At 32.1% G+C, this 20,593-nt stretch overlaps 2 protein-coding genes across 11 annotated transcripts in view; one reads left to right on the forward strand and one right to left on the reverse strand.

The window, feature by feature from the left end:
* The first annotated feature begins 306 nt into the window (after positions 1–306).
* On the forward strand, positions 307–11,106 carry LOC105839934 (JNK-interacting protein 1). Of its 4 annotated transcripts, none has more exons than XM_012686589.3 (8): positions 307–516; positions 2,890–3,114; positions 4,389–4,624; positions 5,521–5,796; positions 6,627–6,779; positions 7,290–7,573; positions 7,896–8,074; positions 8,428–11,106. In XM_012686589.3, the coding sequence occupies exons 1-8, from the start codon at positions 434–436 to the stop codon at positions 8,498–8,500; spliced, it is 1,509 nt and encodes a 502-aa protein (XP_012542043.1). In that variant the 5' UTR covers positions 307–433; the 3' UTR covers positions 8,501–11,106. The 4 variants fall into 4 exon arrangements, with proteins under 4 accessions (XP_012542043.1, XP_012542045.1, XP_012542046.1 ...); XM_012686591.3 differs by having other exon boundaries at positions 4,410–4,624; XM_012686592.3 differs by having other exon boundaries at positions 2,890–3,102; positions 4,410–4,624.
* Positions 11,107–11,807: 701 nt separating this feature from the next.
* Positions 11,808–20,593, reverse strand: part of LOC105839936 (aryl hydrocarbon receptor nuclear translocator-like protein 2) — a 110,139-nt gene continuing 101,353 nt past the window's right edge. For 6 of the 7 annotated variants that reach the window (XM_036283181.1, XM_036283179.1, XM_036283180.1 and 3 more), the window contains 5 exons: positions 19,378–20,491; positions 18,243–18,296; positions 17,633–17,673; positions 17,379–17,522; positions 17,215–17,307 (listed from right to left, as the gene is read on the reverse strand). In XM_036283181.1, coding sequence (XP_036139074.1) covers positions 17,215–17,307; positions 17,379–17,522; positions 17,633–17,673; positions 18,243–18,296; positions 19,378–20,491 — 1,446 coding nt within the window. Of the gene's footprint in view, positions 17,308–17,378; positions 17,523–17,632; positions 17,674–18,242; positions 18,297–19,377; positions 20,492–20,593 lie in introns of all 7 variants that reach the window. The other variant, XM_036283176.1, reaches the window with a different exon arrangement.

The raw sequence follows: 20,593 nt of genomic DNA on the forward strand, positions 1-20,593 counted from the left end.
CATTCGTAGATCTTACTTAACAATCACTGAACTCTAAATACTTGTCTAATGTAAAAATCAGGTCCGATGTTATCGTGGTCGTTGCAATTTGGCAATAAATGCGAGACGAGAATATGCAACAAAACGTTCACCCTCTGATTCTCTTTCTCTTTCTTTCTCCCTATCTTTCTCTTTTTCTGGCCAAGAACCAACCCCTTCCCCTTCTATCCACCCTTACGAACGAGCAAGCGCGCGACGTTCACCACGCAGGAATCAATAGGGGTTGCGTCGGGTTCGCGCGACGTCGAAGCGACGTCGGCGACGACGTAAGCGACATCTCATCCCGTATCATTTCCTAGGGGTTGTGACGAGCAGCTCTCCTTCAGGCCGTCACGGCCGCCCTCGAGACCGACCCCTGCTCTGCACCTCGCTCACCCTTGCGAACGTCGTGACGATGGCTGACACCGAGTTCGAGGAATTCCGGCACTATTTCGAGAGACTGCCCCAACACCTAAAGGCACCGCTTTCCAACTACACGTGAGTATTCTTTTGACACACCTGCCTTCGGAACAGATGACACAATGCACGATACGATAAGGACCACGACGATGACACACATAAGTAGCGATGATAGAGACAGCAATTGGGAATCAAAGAGAGGAGATAATTTAAATAAGGAAACCGGGAGTACGGAAACTCGGAGATCGGTCCAGGAATTCATTACAAGCCAAAAAAATGTGTCGCTTGTTACACACATCGTTACCGAGTAGACTTGGAATGTATAGATTGCAATAATATAATAAGTTGCAAACAGCAAACAACGTGTTGATGGATTAGAAAGTTGATAAACATTGGAAAAATATTTGTATTTAACACGTTATTCAAAATAATTTTATAGTCCTGAGAAACCGACAAGTTTAAATAATCTGATGAAACTTAATTTAACAGATTATTATCTGTGTATTGACATACGTAATAATTGCAATAGATAGCTAAAATGTTATTTATTTTACTAATATGTTTTAATATTATACATAGAAAACTTGTAAAAGAGTAATTTTTAAATTAAAAAAAATATCTCTAATATTATTAATTTTATCAAACATATAAACAATTTTTTCAATAAATTTTGATCAGTTTTTATGAAATACATAACAAGTATATTTTTATTCAGTATATTTAAATAATAATTTAAACAAAATTAAATAATCATTTTAAATAATAAGGCAACATCTTCAATAAGAATTGATAATTTAAAAAATGTATAGTTTAGACGCATTTGAAGATGAGTGGGGAGTCATGGGGTTTTCCACATCACTGAGTAATTTAATGTGACATTCTTTAATGATAAAGTTATTTTTGTATAATTAGAAATTTTTATTTAAAGAATATGATCGTATATTTACGTACAAATATAGTAGGTTAGAATTTTTTTAGAGATCAAATCTATACGCGTATGACGTCTAAAGATAATATAAAAAAGAAAAATATATAAAGTTATACGGTAGCAACATTACCGTCTAACTAGTGTCTATTTTACTATTTTATAGAATAATGATAAATATTATTGCACTACTGTACATGTTGCAAAATGCATAAATATACATAATATTCTTGTCACGACTTAAGGGATGTATAAAATGTCGCAGTAAAATATTGGATTCGCGGATGCATCCAATGCACGACCAAACTAAAATGCCACAAAGAAATCGCATCGGCAACTTACCTTTAAAATTATTGATCCTGGAGCATAAGTGACACAAGGATACGAATGCGACGTGAGACTGCAACGCGACGCGCGTATAGATAACTTGGACGGATGTTATCTACGTTGATGCACATATATTACCTCTATTATTATAAACAACCGATGATCCTGTTTAGACTGTATATATCGTAGGGCTATGACATAAGATGTAATAATTGTATAACTTGGCATATAGCAATTGCTCTCATAAACGCGTAACAAAGCGAACGTATAGTTTGTGTTATAGTTACATATGTACTTTTGGTCGCATCAAGCGTAAAATTCAATTAAATACATATTACAATGAAAAATAGAAACTTTATATAAATAATACGTAAGTACAAATATATGTGTCATTTTTTTTCAAGTCAGTTCAAAAGTTTTTTTTGTCAGTTCAAAAAGTATAGCAATATAATTAATATTTGGAATGTAATTTTTTTTACATTGTACACATTCTGTGTGGAACCTCCATTGTGTTTTTCTCTAAATAGTGCGAGATTAGACTGCAGATACGTCTACGATGAATCAGACGTGTCACTGTCCGCAGCTGATTCTGTAAAAATAAAGCCAAATCGATACGCGACAATCTCACACCTACAACTATTTCCGATCTAATTTTCAACCTAGTTCGCTCGCTTTTCGAAACAATGTGGGTGGAATTAATGGAGTCTATCCTATAATTAACATTCCACCTTTTTTTCAAATCCGTTTAAATGCTACTACTAATTTTTCAAAAAATCAATTGCAACTAAATGCGAGATACATTTGTCGATTGTGGCACAAACATCTTCTTTAATTTGAAAAGTTAGATGTACTTCGAAAAGTAGATGTATTCCTAACAAGAGCTTCAACATTACAACGAATCTCGAATCACACTTTTACAAACAGGATCCTGTTCCGTTATTATTTTCTATATTTTTAAAATTGAAAAAGAAAACATCATGTTATGCAATAATTGCATATGATTTGCAGAAAATTATTATCTGTAATTATACTTTCGCCTTCTCATGTGATTGGAGTATTACGTTATCATCGGATACGGTCGATAAAAGCACACATTTTTAATTTAAATTATTTAAAACTTAAATGTTTAAAAGTATTTGCATCAACTTTGATCGTTAATTTTTATACCCCTTTGACATATTTAACAATTTGGATGCTAGGCTCGTACACGATGTGATGATCGATGACTCGCCGACGTCCTCGCAAGGAAGCGATGGAGAGGTCGGCAGATCCTGCGACGTCGTCACCGGTGACTCCGAGGACGAGGAAGTCGTTGTCATTCACCGGCACGACAACCAAAGCGGGCACACCACTCCCGATGACAGCGAGGAGCTAGATCATCACTGTTCGATCATAGCTGACAGCGATTTTAGGTTGGTAACATCGTAAGTGTTCGCTTATTTGTTAATTACCTTTGCACTTCTTTTTCATACTCTTTGAAGGGAAGAATTGTAATTTTGATTGATACTGAGGCTTGGATAAAACTCATAACACACTTTGAACATTGTATTTTGATAGAAGAATTTACGCGACACACACACAGAAAGTAAAAACAAGTATTTAAAAGATTTTAAAGCGATCTTGTGGGAAATAAAAAAAAAATGAGTTTGGATTTTATTGCAAAGGACAAAATGTCGACAAAAAAAGTTTCATTTGTAAATGTTGCCGCTTTTTTGTGCATACGCCTCGTATATTCCTTTTTGCAATGGGTGGGAATTCCTTTCACAAAGTATTTGATGACAAGCGCAGCGAGAATTGTGTTACAGCTATTATGATTTATTCCACATCCAGCTAATTATGCTACGTTTTCACTACCTTAATCGACGACGGCGTCACAGATTGAACGGTGACGTGCACCATCGCATCCATAATAATCTACGGTAACGCTGTAATCTCGTCGGTCTGACCTTGTTAAAAATAACCGAAGCTTTCAAAAATAGTCTCCGGGAGAGTACGCGAAGTACAGCGTTGCTCGTAAATTATTAATTAAGTGGTGCGACAGTTGGAAATCGTGATGCATGCGAATGATAATCGGGTGCGCAGTAATCTGGCTTTTCCTAAGCTCTTAATTTTCCGAGGGCTGTAATTACGCGTAGGCACTTTCGCACCTCTCTTTCCTACCTATTACTGAATTAATAACTTTGGTGACTTAATCTTCTCTATTTCATGCATCGTAATTACGTGTTCAGACAGTTTAGATCTTTCGATTATACTCTTCATTAATGTAAATGATGATTACACGGTATAGAATCCAGATTGCACATTGCATATAACATAATTTCTACGCGATAATTTGTGTTACAGCAAATATTGTTGTTACAAGATATATTATTTCTTTAACAACTTAATTTTTATTTAATTTTTAAATCAAATTGTCAATTAATCTTTATTAAATTACTAAACAGGAAATGCTGATAACGCATTTATATTTTACTATAATTTCCTCTTTAAAATCTCGCTCGTTAATATTCGGTCAATTCACGATTCTCAATTCTTCATTGATGTTGCTGTCGCGTGGTGCGCGACAAGATAAATCTTTTCATTTGAATGAAGAGTACAAGAGTCACTTTTTCTTTGTCCTTCTTGAAGGATTAAAAAGTAGACAGAATGGAAAATTATAGTTTAACTCACTTATACGATTAACCTTGGATGACATTAGCTTGTTCGGTGGACTGAGCAGCAGGGGTCGATCGGTAGGCGGCGGACCAGGACCCGGCGGGGGTGGTATCGTATCCGGTAACGGTGGCCGGGATAGTGTCGTCAGCGACGTCGGCGATTCGTGTTCCAGTTTGAGCTCCTGGCCTACGCCGGAGCACGTGCCATCGAATCGACCCGGAAGCGGTGGCACTGAGCGCAGACGTCGAAGACTGCCGGAAATTCCTAAAAGCAAAAAATGTAAGGAAAGCATCGCACGGACGCATAACATATGTTTAATCGTAACAGCGAGACATTTAGCCGATGCATAATTTCTTCGCACTTTTGCATTCAATCTTACATTCAACAGTTTTGATAGCTGAAATTTTACCGAAACTATACAATTTTACGCGAAAAGAATACGAAACGCGATAGGGAAGAATTTATATAAATAATGAGTAGATATTAATAATAATAACAATAATAAAAAATGTATTAATGTAGAAATTTTTCTGCGTAGTGTTAAACTATTACTGAAATTTTTGAAAAATTTTGAGTGATGATAAACTTACGTAGAACTTCATTAATTTGTTGTTAGAAAACTGTTGGTATTTTATGAATCTTAGGTATCTTGTAATGTAATTTACTTTAAATTATACGGGTTACATAATTTTACATATGCAAAGTCATATGCATATGTGACTTTGTATTTCGATGTGTTGCATCATTTTGATCATAATATGATAAAAGAATTATAACTTTCATTATGTAGCTTAGAATTCGATTTGACATTGCTTACAATAAATAAATAATAGGTATATATCAACGGTATCATTTTCGCTTGTCATACTTAAATTGTTACCGTTAAATTATTGCACATGCGTTTTGCATACTGACAAAACCCAAAAATCAACCAACGTTGTCATGACCGTAAAAAGAAAATTAAGAAAGAAAATCCGTGTCTATTCATCATCAGCTTTATAAAAAGCAATCCGTTAAAATACAGCATTTTCCACGACTATAAATTGTGCTATTCCGTAAATTGAGATACGTTTCATCTGAAATCATATGAAATTCACGTATTGTCTTAGAATTAAAAAAAAAAAAGAATATTTTGCGTGTAAAACGTGCGTTGATGTTCCACGATGTCATTTCAGCTTTGCCTATGTGCCAGACGTCTATACAGACGTCGTCCTCGCTGGCAGACGAGTTGAGTGCCGCCACCGGCTCGACATCGACCCGGCCTCATCTTGTCTTAAGGAAATGTCATCCCAGACTCCGTCACGAGGACAGCTCGCCCGACAGCGAGAGGATGGCCACCGATAGCGGCCATTCCACTGCTCATTCTCCCGATAACGGTCCCAAGAGTGTGTCGCCTATTCCATGCAATACCTTGCAGAATACGGATTCGGTGTCACCTAGTAGCACCCCAGGTAATCATGATCCTCCTCCAGATATCGTATTATCACTCTTGCATCATCATTAAATTAATTTACTTGAATGTGATTATAAAATCCATGGAAAGAATAAGTATATTCTGAAAAAATGTATTAATGTTATTATTATAATTAATTATTGCAGAATGTAAAGAAAGATTTGTGTTGCAAATCTGACAAATTGTGGTAATTAGCTAAAAGAAACAGAACATGAATACGTTACAGTTTACTTTAATTTATAAATTATAAAAATCAATATCTCTAAAAACTGTTATGATTTATTATTTAAATGTACGTAGTATTTATTTAATTTTTAGATGTTTTCAGACATTTGTAAAAATTTTTTTTTTTATTGGAATTCCATTAATTTCTAAAATTTAGATCTGCAGTTATTTACTCTTTGTGTATGTAATACGCAGTAGCAAAATTCCAAATTAAAATCCAATAAATGTAAACTCTATTTGAAATCATGGATATTTATAAATACAGTTTTTTTTTGTTGAAACTATAAACCGCGTATCAATTTTTATTGTTAAGTAATTCAACAGACTATATGCAAAGTTTTTGATAAAACGCAGAATTATTTTAAAATAAGATACCTTCAATAAAAGGTACCGCTTTGCATACAATATTTTTACGATACGCTTTGCAATTTTATGCCTCGTTGGAATTTTCTACAAAGCTGCATAGTCTGGCGATTCTGTTGCCTTATTGTTAGTTCGGAAAAGTTACGAAAGCCGAGAATTGTTATCCGTGTCATAAACAGTTTTCGAATTAATCGGAGTAACTCTCGAAAGAGAATCAATACTACCTCGCTTTTTCCGAAGGGAGCGGAGGCGTACCGTTCACTCAACTGGAACTACTCGAGGCAACGCATCGAGGATTGCACAAGTTCATATCGCGACATCATGATGAAATTGATCTTGAAATTGGAGATCCTATATACGTGCAAAAGGAGGCCGATGATCTCTGGTGTGAAGGTGCGTAGAATTGTCTATCTCACAAGATATCGAATTTGACTTATTGTTAGTTCGACTTAGCAGTAATCACTATTCTTCCTACCTCCTATCTTTTCCTTTTCTCTGATACAATCGAACCTATTTCTTCAGATTTCTGGCAATGTCGGCAATATTTCATATGCACTATACACATATATCTAATAATATAATTATTTATTGCATAATATATAATATTTATTATTGCATATTACATAATAATGATAATTGAGACAATATAATTAAGACTAACATAATAAAAATAACTTAAGTAACAAAATATCTACAAGAAAAGAAAACTATTTTTCAATTATCCTTTAAATATTTTAGAAATTTACACATGTTTCACATTTTTTGTTCTAATTGTCAATTTTTAAGAAATAAGAAATCAATTTGTCGAGTACGTCGAGTGTGTCAGATAAGTGAAAATAAAAGAAAATAAAGAAAAATATAGAATAAACTTAAATTAGCAAAATCTGTTCTTTTCACGATTAGGTGTGAATCTAAGGACGGGCCGGCAAGGTATCTTTCCGTCGGCTTACGCGGTCGACATGGACTACAGTGACTTCGATCCCACCGCGCCCAAAGTAAAGAGAGAGAGATATCTTTTGGGTTACCTCGGCTCGGTGGAGACCCTGGCGCATAAGGGTACAGGAGTGGTATGTCAGGCAGTGCGAAGGATCCTTCGCAACTCCTTGCAGGACCCGCCCGTCTCGCAGAGCTGCATCTTGGAAGTATCTGATCAGGGTCTTCGAATGGTCGATAGAAGTAAACCGCGAGTAAGTATTTCCTTGCAATCAATTAAAGTTTATTCATACGTGTAGATGAATTATGTATTTTAATTCTCAGTAAAGGTATTCCCTCAGTAAAGGTATTAATTCGCGGTAAAGGTATCAAATTTTAAGTTTAAACAACCTATTTAGAAAGATCACAGCTTTATAAGAGAACTGTGTTGATCCTATAGAACATTCCGTTATTATTACAACTAATTACACGCGTATAATTGATTCCAATTTAATATTTATTACGGATTAAGACATGAATATAAATATAAAGAAAAATAATATCAAAGAGTTTCTAAATGCCAACGTGTTTTTGTAGAAAAGTCAAGGTCCTTGTCACGATTATTTTTACTCGCTGAAGAATGTATCATTCTGTGCGTTTCACCCTCGCGATCATCGTTACCTCGGTTTCATCACGAAGCACCCTACTCTGCAAAGGTTCGCTTGCCACGTGTTCATTGGTCAAGAATCCACAAGACCTGTCGCCGAAGCTGTTGGGTAAATTCTATTTTTAAAAAATTAAAATCTTTTAATCATTATCATAGACAAATCTATCTGACAACGCACTACTCTCTCTTTGCGCAAAATACTTAAAAATTTTTTACTATTTTATGACTGATTCCTTTATTATTATTATATATTGATACTACATTACTGGGCTCTTATATAATTACATCATTTTATTTATTATTATATGCAAATCATGTTAAAATCATATAATTAAAAGTTTGATATATTACGCTTAACATTTTTTTAATAGCCTTTTTTCCTAAAACCATTTCAAAATAGACGAATAATCTATTGTTCATGGATAAGATAAATGATAACTCGATATAATTCTCTTCTTTCAGACGCGCTTTTCATCGGTTCTATACGAAATTCATCGAGACTGCTTTCCCAATAGAGGACATCTACATTGAATAAATTGCTCTCAGTCTAACTTATAGTGGCTGCGGAGAAAATGATAAATCTCACTTCCTCCTTTGTATATATCACTCGCTAGTTGTAGATATAAAATAATAAACGCGAATCAAACACCCAATTTATACATATATTGAATATATGTATAGCTATATGTACGGAGCATTTTGAGAAGCGTCACGACAGATTCGAGTCTCCGTTAATAATTTATTTTCTCGTTATCATTTTTCTTTCTATTCGTCGTTTATTATCGATTCTTTTAATTTCGTGATACTCAGGTATGGTTCTACTTATATCAAATAGTGCGAAGAAATTATTTTTATTAAATAACGCTAATTACAAAAATTACTTTTATACTTTACATGCATTACATTAGATAAAATTGTTGGTATTTTAATATTGAATTAAGAAATATTTTAATACTTCTTTTCTCTTATTTTCTGCTACTGAAACAATGGCAAAACGGTATATAAAATTGACTGATTGATTGAATTGAATAAATGAATGAAAATTAAATGCTAACGCTTTAACAATTAATGAGAATTGATTTTCAACTTTTAATTGTGAAATTTTATTGTCAAAATAATATTTTTTTACAATTGGAAATAGAGCAACTTTTGCAAATTATTTTCATCGTTTAAAGACAGTTGATGTTTCCAATTAGAAACATATCACTTTTGATGTAAACTAGAGTAAAAATCTTCTGTATCTTCTCTATTTTTTGTGAAGAAAGTATTTTAAAATTTCTAAAGTAATAAAAAATAATAAATTTAAATAAGATTAAACAAAATTAAAAAAAAATTTTAATTTTATCAAAAGTTCTTTAATTAAAAGTAAACATAATAAAAAAATATATAACTTATTTTAATTTTAGTTTGATAATTACGATGATTAAATATCATGACTCATTATATTGTCGAAAGATATTGCACCTTTTTAGACTTCATTCGTGTTTAAAATCGAAAAGAGCACGATAGTCACAATGTGCCCGAAGAAAACTTCATTAAAGATCATCCAATAAGCAGAGATTCGATAATCGATAGTGAATTAATTCCTAAAACCCTAATCCCACAAGACCAAGTTAACTCGCTTAGTGACGTATAGAAAAAGGGAACGACAATAGAGAATGAGATTGTTGGAGTTTAGCGAAAAATTGTAGCAAAGAGCGAAAAGAGAAGATGCTTAAACTTTCGGCGCATATTGAATGTGCTTCTTGCTGATGGCGTTTCTTACCGTAGCAACGAATAGTCATCTAGAACGATCCCCAATTGTATTATTCTTACCATTAGAGAACGGCAACCCGTGCGTGGGCGAGCCGCTATTTAGAAATTCGTATATTTTTCTATCTTTCTTTGCGACAGAGATTCACCAATTATATAAGTTTTACGACATAAAACGTAAGTTCCCCGAAATCTGTACTCTTGAATCTTCGCGTGAGTTGCATGAAAAAGAAAAAGGAAAAAAATAACGTTATCGAAATACGCACACTGGCCTTTGAAATATCATTATTGCGCGGCATTGCAATGTCTTCAGCGACTGATACAGAATGTGAAACCAAATTGCAAGTATTGATATATTGATACCAAATTGCAAGTACATACATAGCTTCGTTGCCGGAAATATGAGACGATAGGAAAGTAGGGACAGAAAGCAATATCGTCTGCATGCAACTGATTGTGAGACGAGCAACATCATTATCAACCGATGTCTACCGCTGTTAATATATCTATTTTTATTCAATTTGCTATTTTGCACTGCCTTATTAGGACATTGTATACGCAGAGCGCGTATATGATATTCCAGTTGCACAAATTATTTTGATTGATTCATAAATAAGTTCCGTTTTGTTTAAAAAACTGAATTTTTATATTTTCCTAGACCAAAATAAAGATTAGAGAAGATTGAATGTAAAGGGAGAGTGACAGAAGTATAAACCAAACTTCTAAGAAATTATTAGCACTTTTTTTTCTCCCAAATATAAAAAACAATAATTAATTTTTGTTTTATACATTCTCTACTATTCTATTCTCAACTTGTAATAAATAAAATAATTAGATACCGCAAATAATATTGTTTCTCAGAAAAGAAAGTATTATCAGTATTCAGTAATTACGTATTAACGGAACTTATTAAATTAATCGAAAATCCGTATTTATTGTTCTTGAATTTCTAATATCGAGAGATAACTTTAACAACTTAGCAATAAATGGATTTGATTGATAATTGTTCATGACGATAATCGTTGCGTAAACCGTATTAACAATATAATATAATATAATATTAATAATCACCAAAATGTTTTTCCATTTGCAGATATTTAATTAGTTTAAAAAGACTGGATTGAATGTCAATTTCTTTACATTCCTAATATGACATTTTTCAAGGGATTAAAACATCGATCAAAACCATTTTGGTGAAATCTCGCAATTTCGTAATTTTCAATTTCGATTTTCTGGGATTTCCTATTCGTGCGAGAAAGTCTTGTCAATTTATGGACCTCAACAATACGAGCGTTATCTTACTTGAGATTTGGTGCATGTTAGATGGGTACAACTCATACGCGCCTCGGTATTATACGGTATATTGAATAAAAATTGAGAGACAGATTATAATGATTTCTCATTTTAGGGAATTTTTATTTATATCCGCGGTATTTAAAACACGTGCCTTTGATTCGGATCGCCTCAAAATGCCGTGCCTTTTCAATTAATTTCTCATGAAATTACGATATCTCATCATCGCGTAGTCTTCATTATTTTAACGATACAGTAGTTCCTCCCGAATCTCTTTCGGAAACATTAAATGAAATAAGAAAAATTGCGCGATAGAAACGAGCGAGAATTTTCAATAAATTTATATTCAACAGTACTTTGCCCATTAAACAATTATTGACAACAATTAGAAACGTATTAGAAATATTGATTAAACTTTCTTAATGATTGATTAATCTTTTTATCGGAATAAAAATCAGAATCTACCGAAAAAGTCGCTTCGTTAATTAATGTATCTGATAAAATTTTCATTACTTTATGTTTGTAAACCAATTAATTTTTCAATTATTTTGCAAGTCAATTTAATAAAAAAACAAAACTCATTAAAATTGCTTCTTTTGTAGATTTGTAAGCAAAAACAAGGATCAAATATAAATCAAACAACGATTAACACTTCCATTTTAACCACGCATGCACGCACACACACACACACACACACACACGCGCGCGCGCGCGCGCGCATTTCTTTCACAGCAGTATTACAAAAATGTTTCACCTTCTTAAAGAATATTCAGTCTTGATACAATAACTGTACATAATTTTTCCCAATCATTATGTTTCTTTATTGGTTACAATTACACATTTTCCTCCTCTTTTTATGTACGCATACATATCTTCTTCGCCATATATTAAATATAGAATAAGTTAGCCAAATATGCAAACTATACGTTATTAATTTTCTTCGTTTATAAAAAACAAAAAATCTGATTCAATTGAAAAACAAATTGTTTCTTATTTACAATCTTCTTTGACGGGTTTTGTTCTACTATCAATAGTACCTGTGCCAAATAAATATTTGTACTGTTCTAAGAGAAACTCATAAACCTTTTTATAAATTACTGCATCATTTCTTTGAACTCGTTCACAATATCTCCGTAATTTCTATTATCTCACATTCTTTGCTAAAAATTATCCACCTCCAACATAAAGTAAAAAAAGAAGAGGAATAGGAATACCAATAGAGTTTTTAGTTTTTAATACACATACACTGTGTTATGATGATATAAGTATCAACATAATAATTAAATAAATAATTAACAAGTCTATCTTCCATATTAACAAAATTTACTGTTTATAAAAAATTTTAAACATATTAAAATAGTCTGGATCTGTGTGCTTTCTGATCATGAGCTTTACAATATAAAATAAAAATTGTCGAACTCAATTCAATATGACAAAGTATGTAACGTGAAACGTGTGTATTATCAATACGTCTATATTATATATACATATATATACATACATATATATATGTGTGTGTGTGTGTGTGTGTGTGTGTGTGTGTGTGTGTGTGTGTGTGTGTGTGTGTGTGTGTGTGTGTGTGTGTGTGTACATTATATATATATGCATATATATGTATATGTAATAAAATTATAAAATAATTTGACGGTGGATTTCTTATCGAATTGGCTTGTCACGTGAATTACACATTCCTCAATAATTCTATCGAAATTTATATTGTGCTTAACATTGAGATTAAATATTAGAAAATTTTTTACAAATGTTTTTATTCATAATTATCGGCCGGCTCATTCGAAATAATTCATGTTCTCACATATGGGTCGTTCAAAATGATAAAGCTAATGGGAATATTAACTAACGTGCCAGCAATCAGCACAGGAGAGGTAAGTATACACTATAACTTTTGTCCCATTATTTTATGAAAAACGCAATATTTATTGTTATTGTGTGCGTAATATTTAATGGGCCATACATGTCATCGTGAAAATTTACAATTAATTCTCGCGTCGGTATGCCTAATGTAATATAAAGTAATGATCACTATCTGAGCATTTACAATACGACATTAAATTCATCTTTATCAGATGGGTAATTAAACAGTTTACATCCTGCGTATATATCCTGCTCCGACACAAGTTTCGTTGCCAATTAATAAAAAAGGTAGAAAAGCACATTTAAGTTTCTCGATGTAATTTATAATTGTTGAAAATATTACAAAAGGGATACCTTTTGCCCCAAATAAGAATGTTCAAAATTCATGTGTTTTTAAAAAGCAATGTATAATAACAGTTGGATTATACTAATCCTACGAAGATTTAAATGGCATCGACGCGTGTCACACATTCTGCATTTAATATATGTATACATGTATGGAGGCATATAAGAGGAAAGTACACAACCACACTTTATCGCCTTTGCTCTCGCTCTTTACAGAAAGAAATCGAAAAGCCGCTTATGTGCAATCAGCAGAGTATAAAATATAATAACGCAATATATGTATTTACAGCGGTATATAAAGTTGAACTTTATTTTAGCGTATAATGAACCATAGAGCCATCTGTGTTGCATTGATATCCACTTCTTTCCAATAAATATCGAGCAGCCGTCCGTTTTACATATCTCTCTTAGTTACCTTAAGATAAAGGAGTTTAGAGGATCTATTCGTTTTTTTTTCTCAATTCTGTTTTAACAATTATACCTTCTAATATGTATAACAGTAATCATATATAATTTAATTTTCTGCATACATAATTATGCACATAATCCCATCTTGGAAAGATTTAGATGCCTCTACTCCACTTCGTAACAATGAATGCATTTTTAAATAACTACAATGCACAGTATGCCATACAAATGTAGTAATGCTTGGTTGCTTTTTTATAACTTATCGCAAATAATATAAAATGGCACATATTTTTTGTAAACATTAATAATTGTGATATTTGATTTTTATCAATGACTTTGTCAATAATAATTTACTTTGAGTGACATTTCTCATAAATAAATTCAAATAGAAATATTGTAAACATATGAAAAAATAATTAAAAAAGTTGTCTTTGTTAAATTGTCTGCTGTTAAATTAATCAACTTCTGTTATTACTTTCACGTATGTTCCTGCAATTAAGATATATATTTCCACAGGTTTTACTTTAAATGTTTCACCAAGCATACTCACAACCAAGCTGACATTCAAAGCCGACGTATTAATACCAGTTATTATCGGTACGACTGTAAAATCACCGACATGACGATATAAAGAAATGGTTGGAGAGAAAGAGAGAAGAGGATGAGGTACACTGAACACAGACAGTTTAAACTTGTCCTTTGTACTACAAGACCGCGAGAAAAATTGGTATCAATGGCGATGTTGTGCCGACTTGATACTTGTTTTACGCACGGTCGTTAATTATGCGAATGTAAATTTCATACATACAGAAATAGATACTCCTTTTTTTCAGCGGTGGATTTCCACATAAAAACATAGGTTCTTATTGATTAATCGGTATGTGAGGATAGTCAAGTTTTTCCACCGATAAATAACTAACAGAGAGAATAGGCTGCTCTAAATTTCACAATTCTGATATTATACGTAACAATATAGAGGCCTTTTACTAACTGATATCTTGACTTCCTCATTTCAACATTAATGTAACATTAAAACAAATTAACGAAACTTTTTACAATGAACATAAAAATATGTATATATACACATGGCATTTTTGTGTGTGTGTGTGTGTGTGTGTGTGTGTGTGTGTGTGTGTGTGTGTGTGTGTGTGTGTGTGTGTGTGTGTGTGTGTGTGTGTGTACACACAATTTGCATTTTTTATAAACTGATAATAAAATTCCAAATCCCAGATAGATACGCAATAACAGAATGCAAGATCACGAAATATTACATATATTAAGATAGACATACGATGTGTGTATATACAAACAGAATTCAGGAGCATAGAAAATTAACATGTTAAGTTGGTAAAAAAATCATATGTTTTCGATTTGCTCATTTTTTGTGAATAGTAGAAAAAAAGTGATTTTTTAAATCAACCTAATATATGAAGAGAACAGCACATGACTGCAAATAACAGATATACATTTCTAGATGCTCAATGAGAAATTCTTGTTCGAAAAAAAAAGAAACGCTTAAAACGCTGTTAATCTGAGATCAGGTTAAAAATCTTGATTTACAGGGCCAGCCTTTACACATACACATACATTAGTTGTACACATAGGATTTAAATAAAATTGTAGATCTGTTAAGTGCTAGTGCTGAATACGTCGACAGGTGTACAATTTTCGTCACTCTCTTATATTAATAACTTTTATACTTTAAACACTTTGACAATATACAGTACGTTTGTATTTATGCTGATCCGCATAGTCATAAATAATTGCTGGCAACGATTGGCTAATATGTATTTTGTCTCAATAATTGACACACATATATGTCAATCGTGTCAACTTCCACGCAACTACTCATTAATGCGGAGGTTAATTAACAATGAAATAAAAATATCGATTATTAATATATATTATATATATATTTATGTAGTAACATATTGAATGGATAGTAAAGTCAGTGAGACATAAAAAATTATTCAAACAAATTATAGGAGAATTATATTAAAACTTTGCGGATTCAGTAAAATCTTTTATGTAAATCAATTCATTTTTATAAAAAATGGATTAAATAGTAATATGTTTTAAATGTATAATTTACACTTTATTTATTATTACGTTTTTTATATGTTGCAAAATTAAAATACATTTTCAGAAGTTTTTTATGTAATCATAGAAAGTTAGTAAAATTTAAAGACATATTTAGGGTTACCACATTTCAGAAATATTAAAAGTAGAACATTTAAAAAAAGAATCACATAAAGCAGTAATTGTAATGACACTTGGAGGAAGGGATAATAAATAATAAGATTAACTTCTAATGACTAATTGTTATTTTTTAATAATTGGACTTTTACTTTTCAAATATTACAGAACATTTAAACATAAATAAAAACAGAATTTAGGTACATGCAGTATAACTGCTCCTCTAAAGTAGAATAAATTTGGTCTATATAAAGTATGTGGCAATCCTATAGACATATCCCTAAATTTAACATTTTGTTCTTCCATATAAATACGCAATAAAATTTACATGACATGCAATAAGTTAAAACATCATTCGTTAAAATTATCAAATTGTCTTTTCATATTTTCGATGAGTTTTTTATCAATTATAAAAAATACGTCAGTATTATGAGTATTATATATTAACATCTAATATTACAGGTTAACAATTACAACTGATAGAATAATTATTTATGAAATAAGTCAGACTGGTTTCGTATCCATCCAATATAAATATAATCGTAGAGGTAGCATTCAAACTCGACTCAATGCGACGAGTAAGTTAGCACGAGGAAAATGCCGTACACGGCCCATGCTGCGTTAAAATCTAATGTATATCATATATACATGTTCACTACATCGTAAAATTTGAAAACTGCCAACTGCATAACACTCGATCGCTGCAGAAAATCTGCTTGAGTAGCGACTGTTATTTATTATGTGTCAACGTTTTAAATAACAGTATACAATGCGGTTTTGTACGATTTTGCATGATCAATTAGTGAGCAAGGCGCGCGATTTTTTATATGACGCGCAATAAAGTCCTTAATTTCACAGAGTTAAGAAAACGACAAGGAAAGAAAAAGAATCATTTCTATGCGTTAATCGCTCGACTGTGCGAGTTCTTTTTTCAATGTTTCTTTCCAATCGTTTCTTTTCCGCTGAAATCGAGAAAAAACGCAGATCGAAGCAAACACACCAACTGCTTTAGTAATAGAGAAATCACTTGCGGTCAATTTAAACAGTGCCTTGGCTTCTTCATGAGCTAAGCGATTTTACGGCGCCCGCACTCATGCAAATCTCAATTCGTTGCTACACTGATAATTCAAATCTTCCTCGCAAAACCTTGATGATATCGATAATGCCAAAATAGAGTAATCTCACAACGTGAAATCAGAATACAAATCAAGAAGTTTTATGTAAATTGCGCGTGTGCAAATACCGAAAGCTCTGTTTTAGTCCTTCGTGGAAAAAGGCTCAATTTTAAAAGCTTATTTTTTTATTAATTAAACTTCCGGGATGTGTTATATTAAGCTCGCGTTCTTGAAAGTGACTTTCGCGAGGTGACTGTCATCCCGTTTCTTAGATTCCAAGTGTTTGCTTGATGTTCACTTGCATTTTACAGTGATCATGTTGTAAACTTTTAAGCATTCGCTTCTGCATATTATGCTCGGCCTGAAAAAGAATAAATAGTAGCGTTAACATATTCCGCACGATATTTCTTCTATATAATAATATCTATGTACCTGTAATTGTGACAAGTTTTCTCTTTGGATACGAAGAGCTGGGTTTTTGAGATCACGTACCAATACATTGATTTGGGATTCCTGCAACGCCATACTGTCTGCTAGCTGATAATACGTGCGACTTAACTCGTCATTGACAATTTGCTGTAAATATATTGTATAATTTATACGTTTGCTTGAGAACCTATCACTTTAAGCCACGTTTTTAAATCATTTTAATTTTTAATAAATCGCATTTATTATTGCATACTTACATCATCAGGTGTCAATTGCTGTATTTTTGCTTCATTAAAATCTGAAATAATACGAACCACAAAATTAATTTGATGAATATATAACTTCAAAAATATTTATAAATGATATATAAAATACAGTTTTACAAGTTTCAAATGGTGAAGATCTCACCAAAAGAATCAATTTTTGTCAAAAAAACCAGTCCTTCAATGCGTCCTTAAGAACATAGATGTAATGAATTATCAGGCACTTTAAGCATCGCTTGTAATAAAACGTGTAAATAAAATTTAAAAGAAACAAAGAGAAGCAAAAACAAAATTAAAAGATGTGGATTAGTCTTATTAGACGTCACGTGCAGTACTATCGTACTATTATTTGCTTATTCAAATAACAAGTTAACGTTATTTATCGTCATTTTGATGTTAAAATAACATTTTTTACAATATTTTAACGCCAAAACAATAAAAACGTCCGCTTGCTACCTGGGCTACCTCAGCGGTCTGAACAAAGATGGTAGCTCCTTAAAAATTTATCGAAAGACATAGGTTCCTTCACAAAAATTGATTTGGTGAGATTTATTCCTCCTTAAAGTTTATTCTATGGATTTTGAAACATCATGTATAAACTCACTTTCAAAACCTGCAGATCCATTACGTAGACCGTCTAATATTTTTATCATGAGCTCTGCAAGAGAATAAAATAAAAAAGTTTATTGAGGATATGCCATTTATTGCATGCATTACTACCTAAATAGAAAACTTTTGTAATAATTGTTGCACATGCTGCAGAAATCATAATTTTTGTTACAAAAAAATTTTGTAATTATAATTTATAAATCTTTGATAAATAATTATTCATTATTTATTAAAGATTTATTAAATATTTGCCAATTATTTACTAAATATTTACAAATAATATAGAAATAGTATTGTTTTATGCATGTTACTTCAAATTTCTTTGTAAAATTTTCATTTAAAAATGTTTAAAAAATAATTGTACAATTTTATGCTACAAGGTTTTGATTTGTTTTTCCATAATTTATACAATTACAAAATTAATTTTTAAAATATGTTAAACAATAATTGTACTAAGAGAATTTTTACTACTATTACAATTATTATACATATATTTTAAGCATCATTTTTTATAAATTACTATATATTACAATAATTCAATTTAATAGAATTAATAATTTCAAGTATTAAATATAAACTTGTAACATAATACATTACATTTTAAAATAAAAATGCTAAAATTTTTTTTTAAGTTATATGTAAATGCAATATACGTTTAGTACAAACACTTTTCTCCTACATATAAAGATTATAGAAAGAAATTAAACATTCTACTTTTTCAATTTATTATTATGATGAGATAACTTAGTAGCACTAGAGTAATTGCTTGTCAAGCAAAAGATTTCAAATACCCTGCATACATGTAAGTATACAATTATATGACATTTATTAATTTTCAGTAAGAAAATATTACATTATAATAAAAACAATATTATCCAACATAAACTTAATTGTAATTAGAGACAAATAGCGACACTGCATCTAAATAAATAGAAAACGTCTAAATAATAACAGTGATATTCTTTAAAATAAAGCTTAGTCCTTTAAATAGAGATAGAGCAAGGGTTTTATATGACTTCTTTCCATAAAAATTGCAAATATAATAAAATTAAGAAGCCAAGATTCATATAGAATTGCTTTTCTTTAAAGATTCGATTTGGAAGCATCGAAGAAATTACTATTGTTTTTACCTGGATTTGCGTCCAGTTCTGAACTTAGCAACGTGTCCTCCTTCAGGTCTTGCAACTCGATAAATTGTTCTTCGTCATGATTTGTCATAATTAGTGGCGCAGCGGGATCTATCAATTGTTGATAGTCATTTCCAACTTCATGCAGACTCGAATTAGGCGACTCCGCTATTGTCGGTTGCAAATTGACGTCAGTGTACTGATTAAACTCGTTCGAGTATGTTGGATACTCAGTTGCGAAAGATCTGCATTTCAAATAGGAAACGCGCTGCTGTTCGTTGTTCATATTCGTATTCGTATTCGTCGATGCATACACATCGTTAAGTTTCTTTTTATTGTACATCGCCATAAGATTTTCATCACTATATATCCTTTTCAATGGACATCGATCGTTCATCTCGATCCCTGATGAAACAATGGAACTGTCGCTTGCGCTGTCGTCAAAGTATTGCATTATCGACTCCTGCTTTTCCATACAGTTGAATGTTTCCTCAATGCCTCGTTCCACCTTGATTTTACATGCAGTACTTTCGTTTATAGCGCCCGGAGACAACATACCCATATTACGCTGGTTTATTCTTTCTTGGGCGTTCACGCTTTGAGAAACGTCCAAACATGACGTATGATTACGAGATGCACGAGAGCTCTTACCAGGCTTGCGAGGGGTAAGAATTTTCGATTGTACAGATACATCGGCGTTCTGAACATTACCGTGACTGCTGTGACCAGCGTTCATCATTTCGAACATTGACAAAGTCTTGCCATTCGGCATTGCACTCTCCGAATCTGATATTGGGCTTTGTTCCGCGCTACTGGGCTTAATCAATTTTCCAATCGTATGTTTGGATTCTTGCTTCTGAGGTACTTTAGATTTATTTTGGATAACGGCGCATCGGTTGATTTTATTAGTATCAATCTTGAATTGTGCACTTGGGGACGTACGAGGAGAAAATGTGGTAGCCTTCACGTATTGCGTGTGAGGCATCAACGAAGGAGAAAAACAATTCTCTGATGTAACTGGTGAGGGTAAGTCGCTAATTAGATGAGTAATAGCATCCTCGAGTTGCGACTTATCTTCGAGGCTACATTTCGGATCCGATGACTGGGAGTTTGAGATCTAATAAACCAATTTTTTTTTAGATTAAACAAACTTTCTTGCTTGAATTTTTACATGCAATGTAAACGGCAAAAGCGTCGTATTAAATCTATGAATAATAAT

Source organism: Monomorium pharaonis, chromosome 2 (genome assembly GCF_013373865.1).
Source record: "Monomorium pharaonis isolate MP-MQ-018 chromosome 2, ASM1337386v2, whole genome shotgun sequence".
Taxonomy (NCBI): Eukaryota; Metazoa; Arthropoda; class Insecta; order Hymenoptera; family Formicidae; genus Monomorium; species Monomorium pharaonis.

Coding starts and splice junctions, on each gene's coding strand:
- LOC105839934 (XM_012686589.3), top strand. CDS start 434: ATGGCTGACACCGAGTTCGAGGAATTCCGGCACTATTTCGAGAGACTG. Junction 517..2,889: donor GCACCGCTTTCCAACTACAC/GTGAGTATTCTT, acceptor TTTGGATGCTAG/GCTCGTACACGATGTGATGA. Junction 3,115..4,388: donor GATTTTAGGTTGGTAACATC/GTAAGTGTTCGC, acceptor GGATGACATTAG/CTTGTTCGGTGGACTGAGCA.